The 27600-nt window shown below is 38.9% G+C and overlaps 1 protein-coding gene and 1 long non-coding RNA gene across 4 annotated transcripts in view; one reads left to right on the forward strand and one right to left on the reverse strand.

Annotated features, from left to right (window-relative positions):
* The window catches only part of EXOC6B (exocyst complex component 6B), a 506048-nt gene that overhangs the window by 432216 nt on the left and 46232 nt on the right, over window positions 1-27600 (reverse strand). For 2 of the 3 annotated variants that reach the window (XM_054728545.1, XM_008147458.3), the window contains exons 2-5: window positions 17480-17645; window positions 10591-10638; window positions 8872-8962; window positions 8717-8762 (exon numbers count right to left, since the gene is read on the reverse strand). In XM_054728545.1, coding sequence (XP_054584520.1) covers window positions 8717-8762; window positions 8872-8962; window positions 10591-10638; window positions 17480-17645 — 351 coding nt within the window. Of the gene's footprint in view, window positions 1-8716; window positions 8763-8871; window positions 8963-10590; window positions 10639-17479; window positions 17646-27600 lie in introns of those variants that run through there. The other variant, XM_054728546.1, reaches the window with a different exon arrangement.
* Window positions 2240-26933, forward strand: LOC129151935 (uncharacterized). Its single transcript, XR_008558644.1, has 3 exons — window positions 2240-2284; window positions 24012-24192; window positions 26886-26933. It is a non-coding gene; the product is annotated as an uncharacterized LOC129151935 (long non-coding RNA).

The following is a 27600-nucleotide window of genomic DNA, read 5'->3' on the forward strand; positions in this document are numbered from 1 at the left end:
ACCGCTTTTGATGGCAGGGGGTCCACTGGTGCCAGAGCGGACACACGGCTCCCCGCTTTCAATCGCGGGGGAGCTGGGTGTCTGCTTTGGCCTGGTGCCGGAGTGAACAGAAACCCAGCTTCCCCGCTTTCGCTTTCGATCTCGGGGGAGCTGGGTGTCTGTCCGCTGGTGCCGGAGCGGACACCCAGCTCCCCGCTTTTGATGGTCGGTGGCGGGATGTGGGCTCGCTGCCCCAGAGTCCCCTTCTGTGCCACAGCACAGCCATGGCGGCGCGAGCTCAGCATCCCGCCGGCCCAATCAGCCACCCCAGCCACCCTGAGTCCCGCCCCCCCGCGCCTCCTGGCCAATTGTGGGCATAGCGAAGGTACGGTCAATTTGCATATTACTCTATTATTAGGTAGGATATTAAATTCCAGAACAGGTAAATCTATAGAGAAAGAAAGTAAATTAGTGGTTTCCTATAGCTGGCAAGGAAAGACAGGGACCAGAAGAGGATTGGGTAGTGACAGCTAAGAAACTCAAAGTTTCTTTTGGAAAGAATAAGAACATTCTAAAATTGACAGTGGTGATTGTTGCACAACTTTGTGAATACACTAAAAACCACTGAATTGTACATTTTAAATGAATGAATTAAATAGTATGTGAATTATATCTCAAAAAAACCTGATAAAATATTTTAGACAAAAAAAACTTTAAAGAGATAATATAAAAATTAAACAAAAAGAAAGCAGCAATGATTACATTAATACATATATTTCAGAAAAAGAAATATTACCCGGGATACAGAGGAACCCTCCATAATAATAAATGGGTTAGTTCATCAGGAAGATGTAACAAATGCTAAATGTGTATGCACCCAATAAGAGAGAGTCAAAGTACACATAGAACAGAAAAGAAGACATGCAAATCCACAATCATAATAGGCAATTTCAATACTCCTCTGTCAACAATTGACAAATACAAAATTATTAGGATATAGAAAATTTGAACAATACTATCAACCAAGTGTATCAAAATAACAGTTAAAAAATGCTCCACTCGCTCTAGCCGGTTTGGCTCAGTGGACAGAGCATCGGCATGCGGACTGAAGGGTCCCAGGTCCAATTCTGGTCAAGGGCACATGCCCAGTGTTGCAGGTTCGATCCCCAGTAGGGGACATGCAGGATCATTGATGTTTCTATCTCTCTCCCTCTCCCTTTCTCTCTGAAATCAATAAAAATCTATTTTTAAAAAAATGCTCTACTCAACAAGAGAATATACATTATTTTGAAGTGTGCATGGTATTTTCACCAAAATAGGCCATATGATAGGTGTAAAACAAGTCTCAACAAACATAAAAGGTTGAAACCATATTTTTTTTACATTTGGAAACACAATGAACTGAAATTTCAAATAAATTTTGAAAATTTTGAAAAACTCCCCCAATATTTGGAATTTAACTATTTCATTTCTAAATAATTAGTGAATTTAATTTTTAAAATCACAAGAGAAATTAGGAAATATTTAGGAAAAGAATCATAAAACATGTAAGCTTCAGTTAAAGCATGACTTGGAGAAAAATATACAGTTTTAAATGGCAACATTAGAAGAGAAAGAACCAAAATCAATGCTCTAGGCCTCCACATTATAAAGCTAGCAAAAGAGCAAATTAAACCCCAAGCAGGCAGGAGGAAGGAAATACTAGTTAATAGCAGAGATTGATAGAATAGACAACGGGGGGGGGGGGGAGGGGGGGGTCAATAAAACCTAAAGGTGCTTTTTGAAAAAAACTAATAAAAGTGATAAATCTCTAGCTAGAATAATCAGAGAGACAGAAACAAAGAGAGGCAAAAAACGGTTAGGTCCTAGACTTATCAGGGTGATCACTTCATAAGGTATATGTCTAATCACTTTATTAGACACCTGAAATTAATACTGTGCATCAACTAAAATTGAAAAATAAATTTTAAAAAAGAGACAGAGAAGATATAAATTGTCAATATAAAACATAAGCAATGAAAGAGAAAGTATCACTGTAGAGAGCATACACATCCTATCTAATAAAAGGTTAATATACAAATTAACCGTCACTCCATCACAAAAGATGGCGGCACCCATGGCCATCTCAACCCTGCTGGAGTCCCCAGTTCCAGGGGGGCAGACGCTGAGAGCGGGCAGCATGAGCAGCCTGGCAGAATGCTTGCTTCGTCGCCACGGCGACGAGACAAGTGTTCCACGCCCGGCCACAGATGGGCCTCTGGCCAGGCCAGGGCGCAGAACGCTTGCATAAGAAGAGAAGGAACCGGTGAGCTGAGCAGAGTCGAGTGGCTCCCGACTCCTGGGCAAGGTCAAGTCCGGGCGGCCAGAGGGTGGAGGGGGTGCAGAATAGTCTGACAGGAGGGGCTGGTGGTGGAGGCACAGGGGTGAAAGTTGGCCGAGAAAGAGGAGTTCCTGAGAACAGGAAAGGAAGTTGTTTGCATTTCCCAGCCACGGATGGGCCTCTGGCCAGGCCAAGGCACGGAACACTTGCCTTGTTGCCCCAGCGATGAGGCAAGCGTTCTGCACCTGGCCTCAGATGGGCCTCTGGGCCGCGGAGAGCCTCTGGGCAGCGGGCGCGGAGCGGCCAGGCCCTGCAGAGAGCTACTGGCACATGGATTCGTGCGCAGGGCTACTAGTGTTAAAATAAGAGAATATTATGAACAATTTTTACTAATCAATTCAACAGCTTGGGTGACATGGACAAACTACTAAACAACACAAATAAGCATAATTTACTGAAAAACAAAACAAAAATGCAAACAGTTCAGTACTGATTTTTTTTTTTATTAAATATGTAGTTGAAAACCTTCTCACCAAAAACAAATCTCCTTGTCCACGTGCCTTCACTGGTGGATTCAACCGAATATTTAAGGAAGGCAATGCGAACACTACACAAATTCTTCCAGAAAAATCAAAGATGGAATACTTCCCAACTCATTCTATGAGACCAGCATTAATCTGATTCAAAAATCAGACAAAGATGTTACAAAAAAAGAAAAATATAGATAAATACTCCTTATGAACATAGATGCAAAAATCCTCAAAAAATTTTAGCAAATCATATACCATGTCCAAATGGAAATTATTCCACAAATGCCAAGCTTGGTTTAACATTCAATAATTAATCAATATAATTCATCATATAAATAAATTATATATATATATATATATATATATATATATATATATATATATATAATCTCCATCTCAATTGACATAAAAAAAAGCATTTGACAAAAAAAAAACAAACTTTTCATTCCTAATAGAAACTTTCAACAACCAAAAATAGAAGGGAACTGTCTCAATCATATGAATGGCATGTACAAAAAAACTGTAACATGTTACTTAATGGTGAAATGCTTTCCCCTCTAAGATCAGGAACAGGACAAAAATATCTTCTATTCAACACTGTACTACAGGTGCTACCCAGCTCAATAAGACAAGAAAAACAAACATAAGTACAAAGACCTCCCAAAAAAATTTTTCATTACAAAGGGAAAAAAGTATAACATTACAATGGAAAAGTCTGTCAGGCACCATCTAAATAAAGTAATCAAAGTGAATATAATCAGTGATAGAACAAATCAAATTTTCTGCCACCTGGTAAAATGCAATGATATCACAGTACCATTTTTATGATATTCTAGCCAAAGACATATAACATGAATCGAATTATAGGAATAATCAGACAAACCCAAATTGAGAGGCATTCTATATAATAAACTAATGGCCTGGTGCACAAAATTTGTACACAGAGGCGGGTTCCCTCAGCCCAGCCTGCACCCTCTCTAATTGGGGACCCTGTAGGGGATGTCCGACTGCCGATTTAGGGCCAATCCCCGTGGGACCGCTGGCTCCTAACCACTTACCTGCCTGCCTGCCTGATCACCCCTAACTGCCTCTGCCTGCCTGCCTGATTGCTCCTAACTGCCCTCCCCTGCCAGCCTGATCTTGCCCCAAACTGCTATCCCCTGCCGGCCTGATCTCGCCCCCAACTGCCTCTGCCTGTCTGATCACCCCCAAGTGCCTTCCCTTGACGGCCTGGTTGCCCCCAACGGCCCTCTCCTGCCAGCCTGATCTCGCCCCCAACTGCCCTCCCCTGCTGGTCTAATCTCACCCCCAACGGCCCTCCCCTGCTGGCCTGATCTCACCCCCAATGGCCCTCCCCTGCCAACCTGATCTCGCCCCTAACTGCTCTCCCCTGCCCGCCTGATCGCCCCTAACTGCCTCTGCCTGCCTGATTGCCCCTAACTGCCCTCCCCTGCCAGCCTGATCTTGCCCCCACTGCCCTCCCCTACCTGCCTGATCTCGCCCACAACTGCCTTCCCTTGATGGCCTGGTTGCCTCCAACTGCCCTCCCCTGCCTGCCTGATCTCGACCCCAACAGCCCTCCCCTGCCAGCCTGACCTTGCCCCCAACTGCCCTCCCCTGCCAGCCTAATTGCCCCTAACTGCCTCTGCCTGCCTGATCACCCTTAACTGCCTTCCCCTGCCTGCCTGATCTCGCTCCCAACTGCCCTCCCCTGCTGGCCAATTTGGTTCTGATTGGTCAGTTTCTATGCCAGTCAGCATCAAAAGCTCCGACTCCTAGGCAACCATTGGCTCCTCATACTTCACCCAGATTTGGTTCTGATTGGTTGATTTCTATGCCAGTCAGCATCTCCAGGCCTATCTCTGGGCCTGATCAGAGAGGCGGGGCTGATCAGCAGCCCCTGCAGAGGCCAGGAGAGAAACAGAGGTGCGGCTGCTGGCGAAGCCCAGAGAGAAAGAGAGGCAACAGCTGATCAACAGCTGCCACGGAGGCTGCAGATCAGACCCTGCCTCTCTCTTTGGGCCTCTCTCCAGGCCTGATCCACAGCCCTCTCGGCAGTCAGTGCTGGGTCACCATGCCCGCACCAGCGGCAGTCAGTGCTGGGTCACCACCGCAACCCAGCACTGACTGCAGGACTGACTTCCGGTGTTCAGTCAAGACTTCTGTCATTTTGGACATTATGGACCTTGGGTTTTTATATATTAGGATGGCCTGTAACCTTCAAAAGTAACAAGGTCATGAAAATCAAGGAAAGACTAAGGATAGTTCCAGATTGAAGAAAACTTAAGAGACATGAACAGTACATGTAGTTCATAATTTAAACTAAATTATTTTGCTATAAAGAACATGATGAAATTTGAATCAAGTATGAGGATTAGATGCTACTAATCTATCAATGTTTATTTCTATTCTCAGTTGCATTGTGCCTGCATAGAACCCCAGACCCACTGAATCAAAATCTACATTTAACAAATCCCCATGTGACTTGTAAACATAGCAACATTTGAAGAGCACTGTTCTCAGGAAACCTTGAATGTAAGCCCAAAGAGACATGAACACGGATATTTACTGCACCATTGTCTGCATAGCAAACAATTGGAAGCATAACAAATGACCCTCATAATATCAGTCAGGTCAGTTATCCTATAGTAACAACAATCCCAAAAATCTCAGTAGCTTAAAACAAAGATTTATAACTTACTCATGTTATACACCCATAACAGGTTGGCAGGGAAGCTCTGCTCATTACAAATATGAACTCAAACACTATCTTTTAAAGCTACCATTTGTCATGACCAGTGGAAAATAAAACTCTGGAGGGACTTACACTGGAAATTAATTGCTAAACCCAAAAGTAACACTCATCACTTCTGCTCACATCTTTTTTTTATTATTTTTTATTTATTGATTGATTTTTTAAAATATATTTTATTGATTTTTTACAGAGAGGAAGGGAGAGGGATAGTTAGAAACATAGATGAGAGAGAAACATCGATCAGCTGCCTCCTGCACACCCCACACTGGGGATGTGACGCAACCAAGGTACGTGCCCTTTGACCGGAATCAAACCCGGGACCTCTCAGTCCGCAGGCCGACGCTCTATCCACTGAGCCAAACCGGTTTCGGCCTGCTCACATCTTATTAGCTAAAAAGTTACACAGCCCAAGCAAGCCCAAGAAAATATAATCCTACTATGTGCCAAGAGAAGGATCAGCTAGAGATATTGGTGAACAGCACGTTCTGACAGCCACTAGAACTATAAGAGATGTGAATTATTCATATAATAGACTACTACAGATGTGAATTATTCATATAATAAACTACTTCAGATAAAATACTGGAGAGTATTATGCTAAGCGAAATAAGCCAGTCAGAAAAAGATAGTATCACATGATCTCACTCATATTTAGAATCTAATGAACAAAATAGATACAGAGCATAGAAACATGGAACAGACTGACAAACTTCAAAGGGAAGGTGGGGGGAGGGGGGAGGTAAGAGGGGGAAGCATGTGGGAGTGATTAACCTGGGAACTTATATGCATGTATGGACACAGACAATAGAGTGGTGAAGGACTGGAAGGGACGGTGCGGGGTAAAGGGAGTCAATGGGGAAAAAAAGGAGGGGACATCTGTAATACTTTCAACAATAAAGAAAAAAAAATAAAGTGAAATTGACCTATATAAATAAAGAAAATCAGTCCTCTACTAGTATGTAAGCCCCATAAGAGCAGATATTTTTGTTTGTTTTGGTTAGAGCTGTATCCTCAGCATCACGAGCAATGCTTACTTTAGGTACTCAATTCATTTTTGTTGAATGAATGAATAAGTGAATCTTTAAAAAAATGAGAATTGAGACCCAGTCATGCAAATATTTTTTAAAATATAAAACAATATAACGATTCATGGATATTAAAAACATGGACCAAAAGGACACTCATCAAATTCATGATAGTTATGATACTGGTTTCCTCAGGGGAGTAGGGAAAGGAATAGGACAAAGGAAGGGGACATAAGTTTTATCTGTAATTTTTTTAAATGATATACTTTACATCTTTCTGTTCATATGTTTATATATATGAATCAAAACAGGAAAACTATTAATATTTGTTCATTCAAAGAAAACACAAGGATTTTTTTACTCTTTGTAATTTTAAAAATTTATAAAAAGATTGTCAGGAAAATCATACTACTTTCATAGCTCATATTGTTCTACCTATGTTCATGTATATGAACATGTCCTCCTGGAGAAAAGAATAGAGTCTGGGAAACAATCCTAAGAAATTAAAAAAATGTTTGATGCCTCATGAAATTCTTGAGAATGTAGAATCTTTATTCGCAATATTTCTATTCTTATCTCAATATTAAATACATTTTAATTTCATACCTTTTCCCTCAAAACCTGGGTAAAATTAACATTCTAAGAAGATGTGTCCTATATATCCTGCAGCTTCATATACCCCCATGATACTGCATGGTACCCCAAGGCAGAGAGGGTGGGATACTTAACTCTAGTTTGGAAAGAAAAGCCAAAAAGTCACAATAGAATATCCTCTGGAATAAACAGAACAAAACACAGGAGAGAAATCCTCTGAACTTAACCTTGGCCCTTGTTACGATTAATTTTATGTGTCAACTTGGACAGACCACAATATTCAGATATTTGATCAAATATTATTCCAGATATTTCTGTGAAGGTTATGTTTTAGATGAGATTATTAACATCTAAATCAATAGACTCTGAATAAAGAAACTTACTCTCCATAATGTAGGTGGGCTTCATTCAGTTGAAGGCTTTAATATAAAAAAGACTGTCCTCCCCAAGGAAGAGGGAATTCCGCCAGCACACTGCCTTCAGACTCAGGCTACAACCAATACTTACACTTCCCTGATACTCTAGCCCAGTGGTTCCCAACATGGGGCACACGCCCCACAGGGAGGCAATTTGACTTTTAAGGGAAGCCAATTCGAGAATGAGTTATTAACAGTGACTTTTTGCATTTCTTATGGTTCTAGGGGCCTCATATAAAGTATATAAATATATATTGTGACATACCTATGCATTTCAGTTCTCTATTATGTATTATGAAACGTTACTTGCAATATTTTCATATTCATTTTTTTTAACAATTCCTTAGTGATGTTCTTCCTCAGTATTTCAACTGTCCTTTTGTTCTTTTATTTTTCTCTTTCATGGATGCCATGTTCTTTGGAAGCTTGTTTAGACCAAGTTAATGGCCTTTTAGCCTTCCTCCACGTGAATACGAGTTCATTTTTTGAATAATAAAAATTATATGTCACAGGGCGGGCATCAGGATTTTAGTGATTCTTAGGTGGGCCGTGGCCAAAAAAAGGTTGGAAATCATTGCTAGCCTATCAGCTTACTCTGCAGATTTTAAACTTTCCAACCTCCATAGTCATGTGAACCAATTCCTTCAAGTGGCCTCTCGTTCTCTCTCTCTATTCACACACACACACACACACACACACACACACACACACACACACACACTATTGACTCTGTTACAATGGAGAACCCCTGCACCAGAACCAGTAAGTATTTATTCTACTACAATACTAAACCAAAGCATGCTTCTCAAACCAATTATCACTAAAACAGTTATAGGTTTTTCCCCTGGAAGACTGGGTCTTCTAAACTCAAACTGAGTAGTGTTTCTTATTAAACATAAAACATGACAAAATAAATCAGCATAACCCTAGTATATGTAAATAAATCTTAGGATAAATCAGTAGATATACAAAAGTCTAGAGAAGATGTTATATGAACTTTATTTTTAAAAGGTTATGCGGAATATATACTTTGAAAGTATTCTAAATAACAGAAATTTTAGGTGGCAAAAGATATTCAATTAAAAAAAAAATCTTACCTTTTAGTTTTCATCTGGTCCCTCAGTTTGCTATACATCTCCAGAACTTGAAAGAGAAGGGGGAAAAGCACACAATCGTTATTTAGAGAAAGTGAAACACTAATTAAAGCTAAAGGAATTGCATCAAGAATCCTACTCCATTTCTAGTTCCTCACCTGGAAGACACAGCATTAATTTATCAACAGTGGCAGAAATATTTCTCTGTTGTAGTCGACACTGCTTCAGCTCTTCCATTGCTATTACCAGCTTGGCAAGAGGGGAAAAAACTGAATTATGCCAATAGCTGTAAATAAAAAGCTTTCAGTCACATTTTTCCACCCTGTGTTCAATTCATCAGAAAATCCCAGGCAGTTTCATAGTAAGACCTGCCAAGTAACTAAGGAACTACCTTTCTCAACCAGCAAAACATTCCTGTGTGGTTTCCTACTTTCTCCTCAAGATACAAGGGAAGGCTAGGTAAAATGAAATCCTAAAATTCAGAGGCTATCCAGGGGGAAACAAAAAAATGTTCAGATTTTCTCAAACCCTATTCAGATTATTCATGGTTTATGGTTTCATCTTCTGAGAAGATCCTATATTTCTTTCATCATTGCTAGAGTACTAGAGAAAAGTAACCCTTCCTATACAACTTCAAATAAGTCTTGAAAATAATCTCAACTAATTCTCTATTTCAATAAATAAACCACACACTTAGAAGTTGTGCTTTTCCAAAAATTCCAGTTTAGTGAAGAGTAACTCACTTTTTTATCCAAAGCTGTTTTAAAGGCTTTGGTCTAATGTCAGACCACAATAAAAGTAGAAGAAATTACTCTCTGCGAAATTTAAAATATGTGTCAAACTTTCAAAAAGTACTAATCTATCTACATAGCATCTTGTAGTATACGCATATCCATAACTTAAAATGTTATCTGCTTAGATACCATGCAAAAAAAGAACAAGAGAAAATGGCCCTGAGTAAGTTACGATCAAGAGTTAATCTTCAACATTATTGGGAGTTAACAATAAATATTAGACAATAAGAAAGGTACATAATACAAAGGACAGAAATGGACTACATGCAAATCAGAGAGTTTTAGTCCCAGCCTTCCCATTTGCTATATAAACTTTAGCAAATCATCTGTTTTAATTCCTCATCAATAAAATAGTGATAACAACTGTCCTGACTTTGTCCTAAGTCTGCCATGAAGATCAAGTGAGAAAATGGATATAAAATAATCTTGTAAACTGTGATGATTTAATTGATGAGTATATTAATTAAATCTTTTTAACAAGTGTTTATGGAGCACCACTTTGTTCCAGTCATTATTTAGACAGGTAGAGGAAATATAGCAATATATAAAACAAACAAAAATTCCTGACCTCATGGAGTTTAATTTCTAATTAAAGAAGATAGACCAAAAGGAAAAAACAAAACAAAACACACAAATATATAAGTAAAAATATATAACATCAGAGCACGGTAGATGTAATGGAGAAAAATAAAGCAAGAAAGGTAAAAAGAATACTGGGGGTTGAGAGTGAAACTGCAATTTCAAATAGGGTGGCTGGAAAATGCCTCATTACAGAACAGAAAGGTGTGAAGTGAATAAATATTGGGAAAAGAGCATTCCAGGCAGAGGGAACAGCACTGTTCTTATGATGACTACCCAAGTGATTTAAAAACACAGCTAAGAAAGGCTACATCCTCTCTCATTAAGCTTTCTAGTGGTTGCATTCATTTAATTCAGATAAACATTAGGAGCAGCAACAATAATATCCAAATTCCGCCAATATACTGCTTATGGTCTTACAAGCGACTAAGTCAAGAACATAATCATTAAAAGAGAATGACAGAGAAGAGAAAAGGTTTTTTTCAAAAGGTAAACTGGCCTTACTTCCTTTCCCTCATGTTGTAGTTTTCTATTAGTATCCGTCACTTGATTCTGTGGAGAGAAGACAATTTAAACTCATAAAAACAAACATTTAGGCAACAGTTGGATAAGATCAAAATTTACAATGAAAAGACTAAGTGAGAATAAATATTCAGGTAGCTTCAGTATTCCACCACATTTGGGTTTAATGGCATCCTCTTGGTTGAAATTATATCAACTTTTCTACTAAATGTTGCATAGCCTCTTCAACAATGAAAAGAAAATTTAAAAAAAAGAAAAGAAAAATTTACTATGAGGTATGTTCCATTTTGAATATTCCAAACAATACTGTAACAACTAAACATCGTACTTGAATTTTGAAAAAAAGAAAGTAGAAAAAATAACCCACACAAAATCTTACCATCTCTACTTTGTGCAAAAAGAACAAATTTTATCATAGGTATCCCTCACTTCACTAATGTGTTCCTGGAAGTTAAATTGACCTTTTTAACTCAGGCCAAATTTACCCTATTTATTATCCTAACTTTAAAAAATATTTTAACTTAATTCTTTTTGTATCATTAATTGTTGACAGCCCCTAATGCTTTCATATTTCCATTTTTCTAAATTAATCTCTCCATCAGGTAGTCAACCCAATGTGAACAAGCCTTAAAATTATCTAGAGTTCATAATTTAAAGAAATTGGAACCACTTTTGGGGATATCTACTTTTGAAGACTCAAGTGATATAAAAATATATAAGTACATAGAATAGTAATTTCCTCACCGTCTCAGACATTATCAAAACATGAGCAATATTAACTTATAAAGCTTTCTCTGACAAAGGCTCTCTACCCTTCTACCAGAAACTGCCACTACTTATACTTTTAGGGCATTCCCTTAACCCAGCATTTCCTATTATGTTCCTTAGAAACACCAAGAAATGTTAGTTATTAGGTACTCTGTATTTGCACACAGAGGTGCACACATGCACAAACACACATACACACACACAAACACACATACATACACAATATGTATGGGAAATACCACTGAACAGATGAGTTTATTGAGGATTTCTTGAAGCCTTTAATTTAGTACATGCATTGTGAATGCCCAAGAAGGGGATATCATAGAGTCTTTTCCAAAGTTATTTAGCATAACACCCTTTTATTGAGGATCATATCAAGAAACTAGTTTTTCAGTAACATACTTTTGAAAACATTGCCCTAAACTATACCTGGACTATCATTTTCAGAGAAGATTACCATATGCACCCCTTTTCAAAGACAAAATGAACTCTGACCTCCTACAGAAAGTCTTTATAAAGTATCAAACAGAAGCAAGAAATCCTCAAATTCCCTCTTGATTATTTATTTAATAGCACCACATGAGAAACAGTTTTATTGGCCTGTGAGTTCAACATGAATTAAGAATGTGATGGGGGGGGGGGGGGGGGCGGCGGGTAAGAGATCAACCAAAGGACTTGTATGCATGCATGTAAGCATAACCCATGGACACAGAGAATAGTGGGGTGAGGTTATGTGCTAGGAAGTGGGAATGGCCGGGGAGAGGTCAATGAGGGAAAAAGGAGATATACATAATACTTTAAACAATAAAGAATTTAAATTTAAAAAAAAGAGAGAGTGGGATGTAGCCATCCAAATGCTCTAAGACTACATTAATAAACATATTGTCTAAAACAGGGGTCAGCAAATTGTTTTTGTAAAGGGCCAGGTAGATAGTCTCTGTTGCAACAACTCAGCTCTGCCATTGTAGCAAGAATGCAGCCAAAAACGTAAGTGAATGGGCATTGCTATGTTCCAATAACTTTAATTACAAAAATAGGAGGCAAGCTGGATTTGGCCTGCAAGACACAGTTTGCTGATCTTTGTTCTACAATAACTGAGACGGTAAGTCTTTAAAATCACACGATAAGAATTATATTCAGATGCCATATTTTAGGAAAGTCATTGGCAAACTGAAGCATGATTAGACGTGATTATGTTTGAAGAGGGAGTCAAAGCTACCCACATGAAAAACAGAGAAAGGAATTTTTAGCTGAAATGTTACCAGTGCCCAAGATTCTTTCTCCCAGGATAGAAATGAAAGGAGATCACCAGAGACCAGGGCCTAGTGCATTGGCCGGAACCAAACCCAGGTGTCATACATGACAGAGGAGATTTCTACCATTTAACCAACCTGGGTTCTTGGGAACTCCCAACACAGAAATCTATAGAGTTCACCACATAAGTAGGGCTCATTACATATAGCCCAAGCACCCAGGGAAGCAACATTTAAAGGGAGAGAAAGAAATGCTGCTCCCTAAACAAAAGCCAGAGAACAGTTTTAAAGAAGTGGATAGGGAAAGATGATGTCTAAGTATGACGTCTAAGTATATAGGGGCGGAGACTCTTTGGCACTTTCGCAGTATAACTACATGCTTCTTCACGCATGCATGCATGTTTCATTAGCATGTTAAATCTCCACACGGGGGGGGTGTTTTTACTATTATAATGAGCGTAAGGTCTCGCAATCGATCGTTCAGGGGCTTAACTGTACTAGTATATCCATCAGGGTCAAGAAAATCTCTGCTGGAGAAAGCCATACCTGGCACTAATTAGGTACAGAGTTTGAAGAGCAACTGATTGAAATTCCAGACTCAGCCTGTCTCACAAAGAGGGGGAAATATTCTTTTGGAGACACTATATGCTAAACCTGGCACTATAAAGTATACTCTATACCTGAACAGCAGGTATGGAGTATACTGTATACTCCATACCTGTCCTTCAAACATCTCAAGAGCCATCAGAAAAAAGGTGTTAGGCTAAAAATAGTGCTTAGTACTCAAACCAATAAATGGATGTTACTAGAAAATAGGATAAATATTAAGTCAGTGCAAGAAAAAGCTTTTAAGCAATGTGAATAAAAATGGGGTAGGATGCCCTGAATGGCAGTGTTATCCCTTCAGAGCAGTTATACGAGAATAATTCGATTATTTTTTACCCTAAACTGGACATCTCATAAAATTCAGCCTTCCATAAATATTACTAAACAGCATCATTGACTCTGCTAGAATACCTGGTTTACCATATAAAGACAACATTTCTGATTTTTTCCCCTTAAACTCATTATAAGAAATACATTTTATACTGCAGCCCAGTACACAAGTATAGGGAATACACACACACATACACACACAACTGAAGCAAAATTTTCAAGAAGCTTTGTTTACCTTTACTGCATGTAATACACTTTATTTTCTAGTCTAGTCTAGTCTATTTCATATCAATTCTTATTAAGAATACTGATCACAGCCCACTAATTGATTTCATGCAAACCAGATGCTAAAACGCATCCATAATAGCCTAACAATGCTTCTGATAAGAAATTACTATTTCAATATTATCCTATATAATAAAAGGCTAATATGCAAATTGTCCCCTCAACTGGGAGTTCGACCAAGGAGCGGGGCTTGCCAGCCAGCCAACCACCCGCAGCCCCTCCCCCCAGCCGGTTCAGCACGATCAGCAAGATCAGCCCGATCGGGATGGGAAGGCCAGACCCCACCCATGCACGAATTTGTGCACCAGGCCTCTAGTTTTAACATAACAATGAAAAGTAACTATACTGCCGAAACCGGTTTGTCTCAGTGGATAGAGCGTCGGCCTGCGGACTGAAAGGTCCCAGGTTCGATTCTGGTCAAGGGCATGTACCTTGGTTGTGGGCACATCCCCAGTAGGGGGTGTGCAGGAGGCAGCTGGTCGATGTTTCTCTCTCATCGATGTTTCTAGCTCTCTATCCCTCTCCCTTCCTCTCTGTAAAAAATCAATAAAATATATTAAAAAAAAAAAAGAAAAGTAACTATACTGTCACTCTAGGATGCAACTTCTCAAGATTCATAATACACAAATACACACAATCAGACACACACACATGCTGTGAATCAAAAGAAATAGTAGGCTTTCTGGAGAATAGTTTCTTTTCATTGTTATGTTAAAATAGTATTGAACAGTTAATGTTTAACCTTTTTCATTTTCTAAACCAGTGATGGGCAACCTTTTGAGCTTGGTGTGTCAAACTTCGCCAAAAAACTGAGCATAACTCGGGTAGTGTGTCACTTTGAGGAAAAACATTTCGCAAATGTTTCATCCTCAGGAGCAGCAAATGTTTCATCCTCGGCATGCGGTCGCCTCAGCAGCGCGTGTCATCAGAAATGTACCTTGGTTGTGGGCACATCCCCAGTAGGGGGTGTGCAGGAGGCAGCTGGTCGATGTTTCTCTCTCATCGATGTTTCTAGCTCTCTATCAGAAATGGCTACGCGTGTCAGTGCTGACACGTGTGTCATAGGTCCACCATCACTGTATTCTAAACTCTTTTCTAGAGTTCAAGAACCTCTAAATTTCATAGGTTCTTAACCCTAGTTGAATGGATCCCCCTAGAGCAGAGCCTCCAAGGTATACTGCTAAACTTTCATCCCCTCAATTCTTAGAATGAGTGAGTGGAGCCTGAGCAGCAAAAAACCTGAACTGGTAGTCCCCAATTCTTGTCTCCCCTCAAGGACATCCTGAATGATTTAAAGGAATTTGCAACTTGAAGGAAAAGATGAGTATCAACCAGCAAGTGATATCAGCAATTGGTGAGAATTATAGGCAATATTCTGTTGCTACCTGCCTACAGTTGACTATTTCAGTAACTGAAAACAGAATATCCTGGCACCCAGCATGAATGAGGGGCACAGAGAGTGGAGGGAGATGTTTGGAATACAAGTGTTCCAGGAGCATAAAAAAGAACAGGCCAAGGTGAGGGTGGGAAGCTGGGATGGCTGAGTAAGAAGTTTGATAGCTTCATATCCATTTAGGTCAGATTTTGCTGTCAAATTGGCTTTTAAATCACTGTAGCTTTAAAATATAATTTTAAACATCCAATAGTCCACTTTTCCCCTCAATAAAATTGTTTATTTGCTTTTCTTACCAATGTATTATTTTATACTAGAAGCCCAATGCACAAAGATTCGTGCTAGAATGGGCTTTCCTTTCCCTGGCTGCCGGCACCGCCTTTCCATTCCGGCCCAGCCCCTTTCCACTCAGGCCCCGGAGCCGCCTCTTTCCACTCCGGGAGCCACCTCTTTCCACTCTGGCCCCACCTTCCCACGCTGCCCAGAGGCCCTGAGAGACCAGGGGTGGGGCAGAACGCCTGCGTCCCATCCCAGTCACTTGGTGCCTGTATATGCAAATTAGCCACCATCTTTGTTGGATTACTTTGCATATCACTACTGATTGGCTGGTGGCATAGCAGAAGTACGGTCAATTTACATGTTTGTCTATTATTAGGTAAGACTAGAGGCCCAGTGTACGAAATTTGTGAACCTGGGGGCGGGGGGGTGTCCCTCAGCCCAGCCTGCACCCTCTCACAGTCTGGGAGCCCTCGGGGGATGACTGACTAATGGCTTAGGCCCGCTCCCCACAGTTGGACATCCTTAGCACTACCGTGGCGACCAGGAGCCTCTGCCTCAGCCCCCGCCACCGCCGTGGCTGCCTCTGCCTCGGTGCGGTGGCTGGGGGCCTCTGCCTTGGCCCCCACCGCTGTGGCATTGTCCGGAAGGACATCCGGAAGGACGTCCAGTGTAATTAGTATATTATGTTTTTATTATTATAGATGATTTTACACTCACTGTCAAGTTCCCTATAACCAAGGAATATCCTTTGGGGACTTTAATTCAAATTCTAATAAGATCAAAACAAAAACAAAAAACAAATAAAGAAATTAGAAGTATAAAGATTGGAAAGAAGGAAATAAAGCTCTTATTACTTGCAGATCATAGGAGTTAGTTTACATAGAAATCTCAAAAAATGTACATATAAATTATTAAAAACTAGAGGCCCAGTGCATGAATTCGTGCACCAGTGGGGTCCCTCCGCCTGGCCTGTGGGATCAGGCCGAAAGTGGCTCTCCAACATCCCCTGATGGGTCCTGGATTGTGAAAGGGCACAGGCCAGGCCAAGGGACCCCACCAGTGCACTATTGGGGCTGGGGAGGGACGTGGGAGGTTGGCCAGCCAGGGAGGGACTGCGGGAGGGCTCCAGGGCATGTCCGGCCCATCTTGCTCAGTCCCGATTGGCGGGATCCCAGCAGCAAGCTAACCTACCTGTTGGAGCGTCTGCCCCCTGGTGGTAAGTGCACGTCATAGCAACTGGTTGACTGTCTGCTCCCTGGTGGTCAGTGCATGTCATAGCGAGCAGTTGAGCAGCCTTAGCATATCATTAGCATATTATGCTTTAATTGGTTGAATGGATGACCAGACAACCGGACACTTAGCATATTAGGCTTTTATTATAAAGGAGGATAATAGAAGAGTTTGGTGAAGTGGTCACATTTAAAATCAATAAGCAAAGTCAGTTACCCAAGAGAAGTGAAATTGCTAGACCAGGTACCAGACTAACATGGCTAGCCTCCTTTCTGAACTTAAATCTGTCATATCAAGAAAGAATTCATGCTTTGGTAGAAGACACTCCACAACTATCACTGATTTTTTTTTCCTTTGGCTTAGGTTGCCATGCTGCCAACTTCTATAGCCAGGCTCTGGAATACCATCATCCTACAGGGATGACTTTTATCTAACAAGGAAGTAGATAGGTGCCATGAATTTCTGTTTTAAAGAAACTATTACTTATTCTGTTACTGGTTCTCATCACATGTAGTTATCCCAAATAAATTTAACTTTAAGAAGTTTTCTTTTTTGGCTAAAAGCCATAATCTCAATTATCTATATGTCAGTACAAATTCCTTTCTTACTATACAAAAATTTTATTTATAGTAAATATGTAACCTATAATATATTCCCTATTCCTTTAATGCTAGTCAAAACCCCAGCACAGGACAGAGAAAAAAAGTCCCTCTTAGAGTGTTCTTACTTTGAGTTTTTGGGCTTCTCCTCTCACTTTCAGCAGTTCAGTAATAGAGTCCACAAAACCCTGGTAGTGAAAGTTGCACATTTTCTCAATTTCTCGGTCATGATTGCGGATGCGAGTTTCAAGCTTCTCCATGAATCGTCCATGTTCCTCACCATCATAGACAGACCTTAAAAAAAAATGGCATGAAGATTACACCAGACTTACTCTAAGAAATAGAAAAAGAATTGCAACCCTAGAGGCAAACTTATTTGGAAATTAGATATGAAAGTACATAAACCACAGAGTAATCCAACTATATTAATACTGTCTCGATGCTAGATGGGTATTTTTTAGGAAAATCCAAAATTTTGCTTCCTATTCATTCAAAAATATTTAAGTGTTTCAAAGTATTCATCATAGAGTTCTCATCATAAAATAAAGAACTGAATTACATGTCCTTTGCACTTTTCTTCCTCAATTAAATTAATCTAGAAAAACTTAATTTTGGATAAACACAACTTGAAATACTCCATGACTATACCCAAGAAGCTGACACTGCTGGAGAACAATCACATAGCTGTGCCAGCTAGACTCAGGTGGGCTATATCACTACAAATATAAATTAGGCACTTAATAAACATCACTACATAATACTACTAAATTTATCTACCACCACCACAAAAAAAAAAAAAAAGGCACTTTGTAGTTTCCAAAGTAACTATCGGTAAAAACCTTGCTTTCTCCTCTCTTCAAATGTCCACCACTCACTCTCAGCTGCTGACCAAAGAAAAAAAGAAGTATTTCCTCTTCTCCCACTAAAATCAACCAACTTACCTGCATCTGTAACTCCTGCTCTGTCCACCCTTCTGTAATAGAAAAGTACTTCAAGCTCTTAGCTACAGTAAATCCTTGTTGTCTCAAGAACTTGACTCCTGCAATTATTCCCTTTTATCCCTCCCCTGCATCGTATATTTATCCCACTCTACTAAATCATTCTTATGGATATATATACATGACTTTACAAAACCAGTCTTTATATTCACATTTCCCTCCAGGTACCATCTTATTTCTCTGCTCCCCTTCCCAGCAAAACCCCTTTCCACTTCCTCACTCTCAATAATTAGCATTCATCTTACTCCATCTACTAGCAGCATTTGCTATGGTTTAACACACTTTTCTTCTTGAAACACTTTTTTCTCTAGACTTCAATGATACACACTAATGCAATTTTTATCCTTTCACTGACATGCCTTCTCAATTTCCTTTATGGGCTCCTTTTTCTCTGTTATTTTTCTAAATATTCCTAAAATCTCTTCTCCTCTCTATCCTCTATCACCAATCAGTGACATCTAATCCCACCGCTTTAAAATACCATTCATATACTAGTGATGACTTCCTACTATATACCTACAATTCAGTGCACTTCCCTGAATATTAGATGCAAGTATTTGGCCACAACTTAACAACTCCAATTGGATTTTAAAAGCCATCTCAAATTTAACACAGGAAAAAAATTATCCAGGCCGGTGTGGCTCATTGGTTGAGTGTCAACCTATGAACCAGGAGGTCATGGTTTGATTTCCAGTCAGGTACATGCCCAGGTTGTGGGCACAATCCCCAGTAGAGGGTGTGCACGAGTCAGCCAATCAATGGTTCTCTCTAATCATTGATGTTTCTATCTCCCTCTCCCTTCCTCTCTGAAGTTAATAAAAAAATATATATTTTTAAAAGCATCTATCACCAAACTATCTCCACTCCCAAAGCTGTTCTTCCCCAAATGTCCCCCCACCCACACTCACCCAATCCAGCACAGCTACTGGCACTATCCAGTTGCCCGAGTCAAAAATACAAATCTAGGAATCACACCTAATCCATCTCTTTCCATCATACATCTCATACTCCCCATCCCAATCCATTAAAGTCCTAACAACTCAACATCCAAAACATATCTTAAAACTGACCACATCCTATCATGTCCACTAAAACCCCAGTCCCTGTCTGCATCATTGCCATACTCAAACAATGCAATAGCCTCCTAAAAGTCTCCATTCTCCATTCTTCATGTCCCCCTCTCCCTACCTGAATGCATACACTTTACACACAGCAGTTAAAACAATAATTCATATGTTATCCCCCTGCTGAAATTTCTGCCAGGGCCTCTCTTTTCAAAAAGAAAAAAAAAATCTTAAACCCTTACCATGGTCTACAGAATCTATCTAGCCTTTATCTTTCTAACCTCATTTCTCTCCTCTCTAGTTCCCTACCACTGACATTCCAACTAACCTCAAGCATAACCTTTCCCCTTTAAAAAAAAAAAAAAAGGTAAATAAGGTTTCCATGTAAAGATATCAAAATTCCTTGCATTTGAAGAAGAGGAAAAAACCACTAAAAACTTATCAATCTAAATGGCATAAGCCAGTGGTCGGCAAACTGCAGCTCGCAAGCCACATGCGGCTCTTTGGCCCCTTGAGTGTGGCTCTTCCACAAAATACCACGGCCTGGGCAGTCTATTTTGAAGAAGTGGCGTTAGAAGAAGTTTAAGTTTAAAAAATTGGGCTCTCAAAAGAAATTTCAATCGTTGTACTGTTGATATTTGGCTCTGTTGACTAATGAGTTTGCCGACCACTGGATAAGCAGACATTATTCAATATTAGATAACTTGGTTTCAAATTCAGTTATATCTTGAACCAGTAACGCTTCTAAGTAGCAAGTCTATTTCCTTTTACTATGTAAAACTTCTGTTCATTTTTCCCTCCCAAATGATCTACATTAATATTACAAAAGATAACCTCAAAAAGAAAATCCCAAAGTTAAGAAATTTATAACATGTGAATAACTACTCCTCACCTCCTTGAACTTCCTATAAATATATATACATATATGTCATATATATATATATGTATATATATATATATGTCAATCAAAGAAAGAAAAGATGGATTTTAGCTACCTGGCTGTGTGGCCTTGGTTTTACCAATGTAATTAGCCATGAGTCTTCAACCAACTCTGTTAATCTTTTAGAAAATAGGAAGTAATCAATTACATATTCTCTGAAGTATCAGCCCAACTCTAAATATCTAGAATTCACTTCCACTTTCAAGTTCAGTCAACAATAATGTATATAATACATTATTAATAAAAATTATCATACATTTTCAGAATAGTCTAAACAGGTAGTTCAAAGCAACTTAATGAATTTTCTATATCCTATCACTAGCCCCTGCCTGTTTCTCCTATCTTAGGGCCTTTATGATTATAATACTCTCTTTAATTAATAGTAACGTTGAATAATACAAAAGGTTTACAGTGTATTTTTTTTAATATATTTTATTGATTTTTTTACAGAGAGGAAGGGAGAGGGATAGAGAGCTAGAAACATCGATGAGAGGGAAACATCGACCAGCTGCCTCCTGCACACCCCCTACCGGTGATGTGCCCGCAACCAAGGTACATGCCCTTGACCGGAATCGAACCTGGGACCTTTCAGTCCGCAGACCGACGCTCTTTCCACTGAGCCAAAGCGGTTTCGGCATTACAGTGTATCTTGATACAGAATATCATGAGAATTTTTAAAAGTTAGAATAAAATGTAATACCTACATGTTTAAAACAGGGGTTTGGGACTATGTGTAATAAACTTGTATTCCATGGGTATACATCAGGAAATCCACGATTCCCAGATTTTATGTTAATTTTGTGTGCGCAGGCAGAGGCACATATATGAGGTCACTGGTTCGATTCCTGGTCAGGGCCAAGCCCAGCTTTCAGCCTGATCCCCAGTTGGGGGCGGGCAGGAGGCAGCCTATCGATGTTGATGTTTCTTTCTCATAGATGTTTCTTTTTTTCAATCTGTGGGGTTTTTTTTAATATATTTTATTGATTTTTTACAGAGAGGAAGGGAGAGGAAGAGAGTTAGAAACATTGATGAGAGAGAAACATCTATCAGCTGCCTCCTGCACACCCCCTACTGGGGATGTGCCCACAACCAAGGTACATGCCCTTGACCGGAATCGAACCTGGGACCCTTGAGTCTGCAGGCCGACATTCTATCCACTGAGCCAAACCGGTTAGGGCTCAATCTGTTTTTTTTAATATATCTTTATTTCAGAAAGGAAGGGAAGGAGAGAGAGATAGAAACATCAATGATGAGAGAGAATCATTGCTCAGCTGCCTCCTGTATGCCCCCTCCCCGCCCCCACTGGGATCAGGCCTCAACCCAGGCAATGTGCTCGAACCAGGAATCTAACTGTGACCACCTGATTCATAGATTGATGCTCAACAACTGAGCCATGCCAGCTGGGTTCTCATCGATGTTTCTCTCTCTACCTCTCCCTTCCTCTCTCTCTAAAATCAATTAAAAAAAAAAAAAAAGATGAAAGCTTTAAAAAAATTTTTTTAAATAAGATTGAAGGTGATTTTTTTTAAGCCACTGATTTAAAGGTCTTGTTTCTAGTTGCCTACCATAGAAAAAAGCAACTATTGACCACTACATAATAGTTCACCTTGAATCAACATTTCAAGTATATACATAGCTTTACTCAGTGCAAATCAGCATAACTATCTGATATAAAATGCTAAAAACAAAAATAAACAAGTCTTAAATTCTGGGAAGGTCATAGACCTACAAAATTTAACCTAATATTCGTAGTCAACACTGTACTTGAACAAAGAGTACTTTGCCCACCCCCCCCACCCCCACCCCAACAGTAACTTAGAGAAAGACTGCCATCTAGTGATGGCCTGTTTCTAACATTCTGTGAAACAAACGATGTGGCCAAGTCCAAGAGAATGCTCAAAAAATCAAAAAACTACATTCTATACACCAGCTGGCTAAAGAATTATAACTAGTTATTAAATTATATTTCATATAAAGTACTCTAATATTTACATTTCCAATAGAAAACAGAATTTTGAGAATAAGGTCATGTGCTTTTGACATGTCCAGGTGTGCCAGAGTTAAATAAGACTATGAAATAAATGGCATTACTGGTTAAATTATTTGTGATAATCCAAAGAATATCTGAGTACCTAATAAAAGATAAACAAGAAGAAATGCTTGGAAATTAACATATTATGGGCTATATTTTGACTCAGCCATATAAATGCTGCCTTGTAAAGTGAATGTTTTATCCTAGGGTCTATATCTGACGCATGCCTCTGAACATCCCACCAAGACTTCATGTATATATTGAGAGAGGTTTTAACTTATAAAATGGCAATTCAGGCATTGTATTCAACAAATATCTATCATTGCCCATTATAAGATTATGTCACTTGCTAGAGCCTACATCAGCTCAAATATGTTTGTCATAAGAGAAAAATAAATAATATTATGAGCATATGGAATCTCATTTAAATCCCATGCATCTTATAAATTAGACATTATTCCCACTTTATAAATAAGGAACCTGAAACTCAAGAAGATTAAGCATACTGCCAAATTCACACATCTAGAAAGTGTCCTCTGGAGTACATCAGTCTGTCTCCTTTCAGAACAAGGAAAGCAAAAAAGTCAGGTGGACCCCTAGAATTGAAAGAGGTCTTGAAGATGGAATACAAAGCTCTTATTGTGCAATGCAGAAAACTGAGGCCAAGAAAAGTTAAATCTCTTAATCAAAATTACATTGCTTGTTACTGATACATCTGAACATGACTCCCAAAGAAAATACAACTAGGAAAAGCTAATGCAATATAAAGCCTGACCCAAAGCTAAGTGTTTGAGAGAAAGAGAGAGACTGACTTGTACTTCAAGATGAGTCAATTGCCTTTTAGTTACATCTGTTTATACAGCAGCTATTCCATTATTCTTCCTCTTGGAAGAGTCCCAATTTGCTCTGGTAATCTCCTTATGGGGAGACACTGTGTCTTGCCTATTTTATCTCCAGCATCTAGCACAGAGCCTGGCACAAAGGAGATCCTCCACGGATGTGAAGATGGAGAAAGAGAAGGAAGGGCAGGAGACTTAACTAATGTGTGCTTCTGATTGCATTCTCAGAGACAGGTGCAAAAGAGGATCACATCCAAGTTTATCTGTTAAGATGTTTTCAGAACCAAAAACTTCAAGATACAAAAGATTGAATAATTTGCTTTTTGGTTTTGATTAACTGAAGAAAAAATTCCAGAGTTTATTGTGGTCTTTTCTTTTTCATATATATGTTTTTTAACTTCTGTCATGGTTTTAGTCCTGAAACATTTTCTTCTCATTAAACTCCATAAAAGCATCATTGGTATTTTTGTTTACTGCAAAAATTACAAATAAAGTGGAAAACCAGGCTTGAACATGATGTTGAAAGATAAACTGCAGAAGGTTAATAAAAGTTAAAAGCCCCTTCCCTTCCTTACTGCAGTTTGTCTATCAATGTAATTCAGACCTCACTATGGTAATGTGAATGCTGTGAGCACATAAAAGTGAAAGTAGGTCACTGCATATCATCATCAATGATAGGGGAACATGTGTTAGTTAATGAAATCTAAGTTGTAGACTGTAACCAAATGTTTTTGTATTGCTACAGGTGACCAAATACATTCATTCAAATCCTTTTTCACCTTTGCAGATACCAAAATACCCAATTGACTTCACCAAGATAGCCCATGCAACCAAAATAATGCTGTGATGGAGATCTCCCTCAAGGCAGAAAGGGAACCCCGCATTTCCAGAATGGCTATTTTCAGAGGACAAAAGCAGAATGGAGAAGTTTCAACTGGCACCTAACCAAAGAGCCTACTAAATGCCTGGTATTGGTTAAATGTAAAGGACAGTAGAGAAGGGGACTTGTCATAAACTATCACTCAAATCAATAACAAATTATTAGGAAATAAACCAATGAAAGCAAGGAAACCTCAAATTAAGGATATAGAGACTGCCATAACTACTACCATGATAGTGTCACATGGTTAGAATAATTAATCACCCTAACTAAGTAACTGAAGACACAACACCTGTTAGTGGCTTTACTTTGTTCTCTGTACCAATTTGAGTTAAAGTGCAATAAGACTTTATTCCATTGCAGTGTTCAGTGCTGGTCATGAAATCTGAAAGCTAAAAGTAGGATTATGGATGTTGCTGCCAAATAAAAATAATCCATCTACAACCTGATGATTCCCATTGAATCTAACCTGGGAAACACTGCATGGAATTCAAAGTGTCAAGTTTAACACTGAGACATGAAAAGCTGGGGCTAAATGAAACTACTGATTCACTTAATATCTATCACCAACATTACAGTATACAAATCTATCTATATCTCTATCTACCTTTATACTTGTGCCTTACTATTTCAATGAAATAAATATCTCACCTCAATATAAGACTAATCCTATGTTCTAAATATCTCATTTATCCTCTATCCAGGAATGTTATTTCTCCATCAATACTTTTTTTATTCCTGTATTTTCAAATATTTCCTTAAAAAAACAACACAGCCCCTTTTTTTTCTTTTTCTTTTCTTAAGGTACTGTTAAATTAAAATCTCTGTTCAAATAATTTTCCTTCTGGTGTTCTCTCTCTCTCTCTCTCTCTCTCTCACACACACACACACACACACACATACACACACACACACACACACACATCTTTCTGTTCTCTCTCTCTTTCATGGTTAAGATTCTTAAAAGAGCAATCTACACTCACTGCCTCCATTCCCTCAAATTGGACTTGCTCTTCAACCATGTGTAACCTGTTTCTTTCCCACATCACGCCAATAAGCCTATTTTAGCTAAAGTCAATAAAAGCCCGCTAATTGTCAAATCAAATATTCATTCTTCAGTTCATCATTTACTTGACTCCTCTTTTGTATGTGCCAACTGCTAACCATTACCTCTTTCTTAAATCTCTACTCCCAGAGCTTCTATTTATATTCCTTCTCAGTCTCCAATAAATCTTCTTCCTTCATATCCTTTCACACCTCATGCATACTCACTCAGAGATATCAATATTTCAGCTTTCATTATTAATTAGATATATCTGCTTTCCAAAACAATAACACCAGAGCATATCTCTGCCAAATCCTATAAACCTCAATATCTAACCACCATTCATCTCAAAAACATCTCAAACTGTGCATGTCAGAAGTTGAAATCATTCATTAGCTTTCTACCCAAACCTGTACATCCCTCCTATATTCACCATCTCAAGTATCACCAACTACCGAGTTATTCCAACTATGTAATAGTTTGTAAGAAATATGTAATTTAACCTTCAGTCCTCACTCCCCACCTCACACCTCAATCCAATTATTCAGCAAGATCTACCAATTCTAATTCCACAATGTCACTTCTTTGCTTTTCTTCCTCCCTATCCTCCCCTGCCTTGGCTCATTATCTCTCTTCTGTACAACTCTTTTTACCTCTTTCTTCTTATTTCCCTAACAATCCATCTTCAATACTTCTTTCACAGTAATCTCCTTTAAATTAAATCGTGATCATAAAAAAACACACACAGCCACACACACACAGCCACACACACACACACACACACACACACACACACACACTCCACTTTACGATTAAGTCCTGCCTCAGGATCAAGTCCAAAGTCCTTAGTGTAGAATAGAAGACACTTACATGTACCAATTTATCTCTGAATGCTCCCCACATTCACTCTACAACTCTACTACAAGTTCATTGAGTGTACTATATCCCTCTGCCCAGAATCTCCTCACTAACACTTTATCTGGAAATTCTTACTCATCCTTCAATATCCAAATCAAAACGCACTCCTATAAAACCTCCCTCCTTAGGACAACTACTATACACTGGTAGAGAAGCTCCCCCTCCTTACCAACAAGGTAGAACCTAAGAAACTGTTTGCAAACCAGAGAGAGTTGAAGTTTGCACTCTTTGGAGGCATTTACAGCAAACAGCATCATGAGTCATTCTTTGAATATTCATATTGAAAAATACTATTTCCTACTTAGTGATATACTGATATTAGGCATCTTTTCCCAAAAGAGGCCAATTTCATCTACAATAAAAATCTTTTGCAGTATGTAATAGTCTAGTTTTTTAGGAGTATATTTTAAAATAATGTTTAAAAATGAATAAACAAAATCTGTTGAAGCACCTAGCCCTTTCTTGATAAGAAGTGATACAAGTGTAGTAACCCTTAACAGCCATAGTATTCTCATATACCACCTGGCCCTCACTTTAACACTGTACAAATCTGAACGGCCTTGAACCTATGAAACCATGTGTTGTTTGAAGTAAATTTCACTAGAAATACTATCATCCCATTTTACATAAAGTTCATGAACAAATGCCTAGTATTATCCCAGAAATGATTGGGCACCACCACTAATGATTTTTACTGGTGGAAAGCTGAGTTGATATACTTTTGTTTTGAAATGTTTATTTGTTCATATTTTTGTAAGGGTACTACACTGAACACTCTACACTGTAAAGATTTATTTACATGTCTATCTCTGCTACAGGACCATGAATTCCTTGAGGACCTACACCTGGAACAATGCCTATGTCCCACAGAGAAGGCATTATAAAGTGACAAAGAGCTAAAGCAGTGCCCAAAAATGTTTCAACATTTAAATTTTCTCCAAAGACAAGCACTAGAGTTAATAATAAACATTCTTATCTAAAGAGTAAATTTAAGTTCTAGCAGTGAAAAAAAAATTGGTGCTTCAGCTAAATGCTAAATAGAGAATAAGAGAAATAAAAGGTAGAACTTAAAAGGTTCAAGGAAACCTATTGTAGAAGAAGAGAAGTGTCTGGGAATAATTTACTTCTCTAGCTCTCATCTAACCTCCTCTGGAAGCTAGAAGAAAGAAGACGATTAAACTGCAACAAGACCTAGCTCTGAAGGGAACGGGTTTCTCTGGGCCTTGCAGCCAACAGAAGGAGGAAGGTGACAGCAGTCCCTAAGGGCTTTTAGAAAAAACTGATTCCAGGTGGAAATTTTTTATGGTGCTGTGTAAGCCTGGAGCCATTTTTTGCTTTCCTTCTCAACTACTGATGATTAAACCATAGGCAATCAAGCTGCAACAAAGGAAACAGATAACTCCCAAACATCATGGTTACATGCATCTTACCAACCTAACTCTCAAAGGAGAGAAAAAATTTATTGACAAAGTCTTTTATTTCTTTTTCAAGGGGAAAGGTGGGGTAGTCTGTTAAAGATTTGTATTTGGTAGA

This window comes from Eptesicus fuscus, chromosome 16 (genome assembly GCF_027574615.1).
Source record: "Eptesicus fuscus isolate TK198812 chromosome 16, DD_ASM_mEF_20220401, whole genome shotgun sequence".
Taxonomy (NCBI): Eukaryota; Metazoa; Chordata; class Mammalia; order Chiroptera; family Vespertilionidae; genus Eptesicus; species Eptesicus fuscus.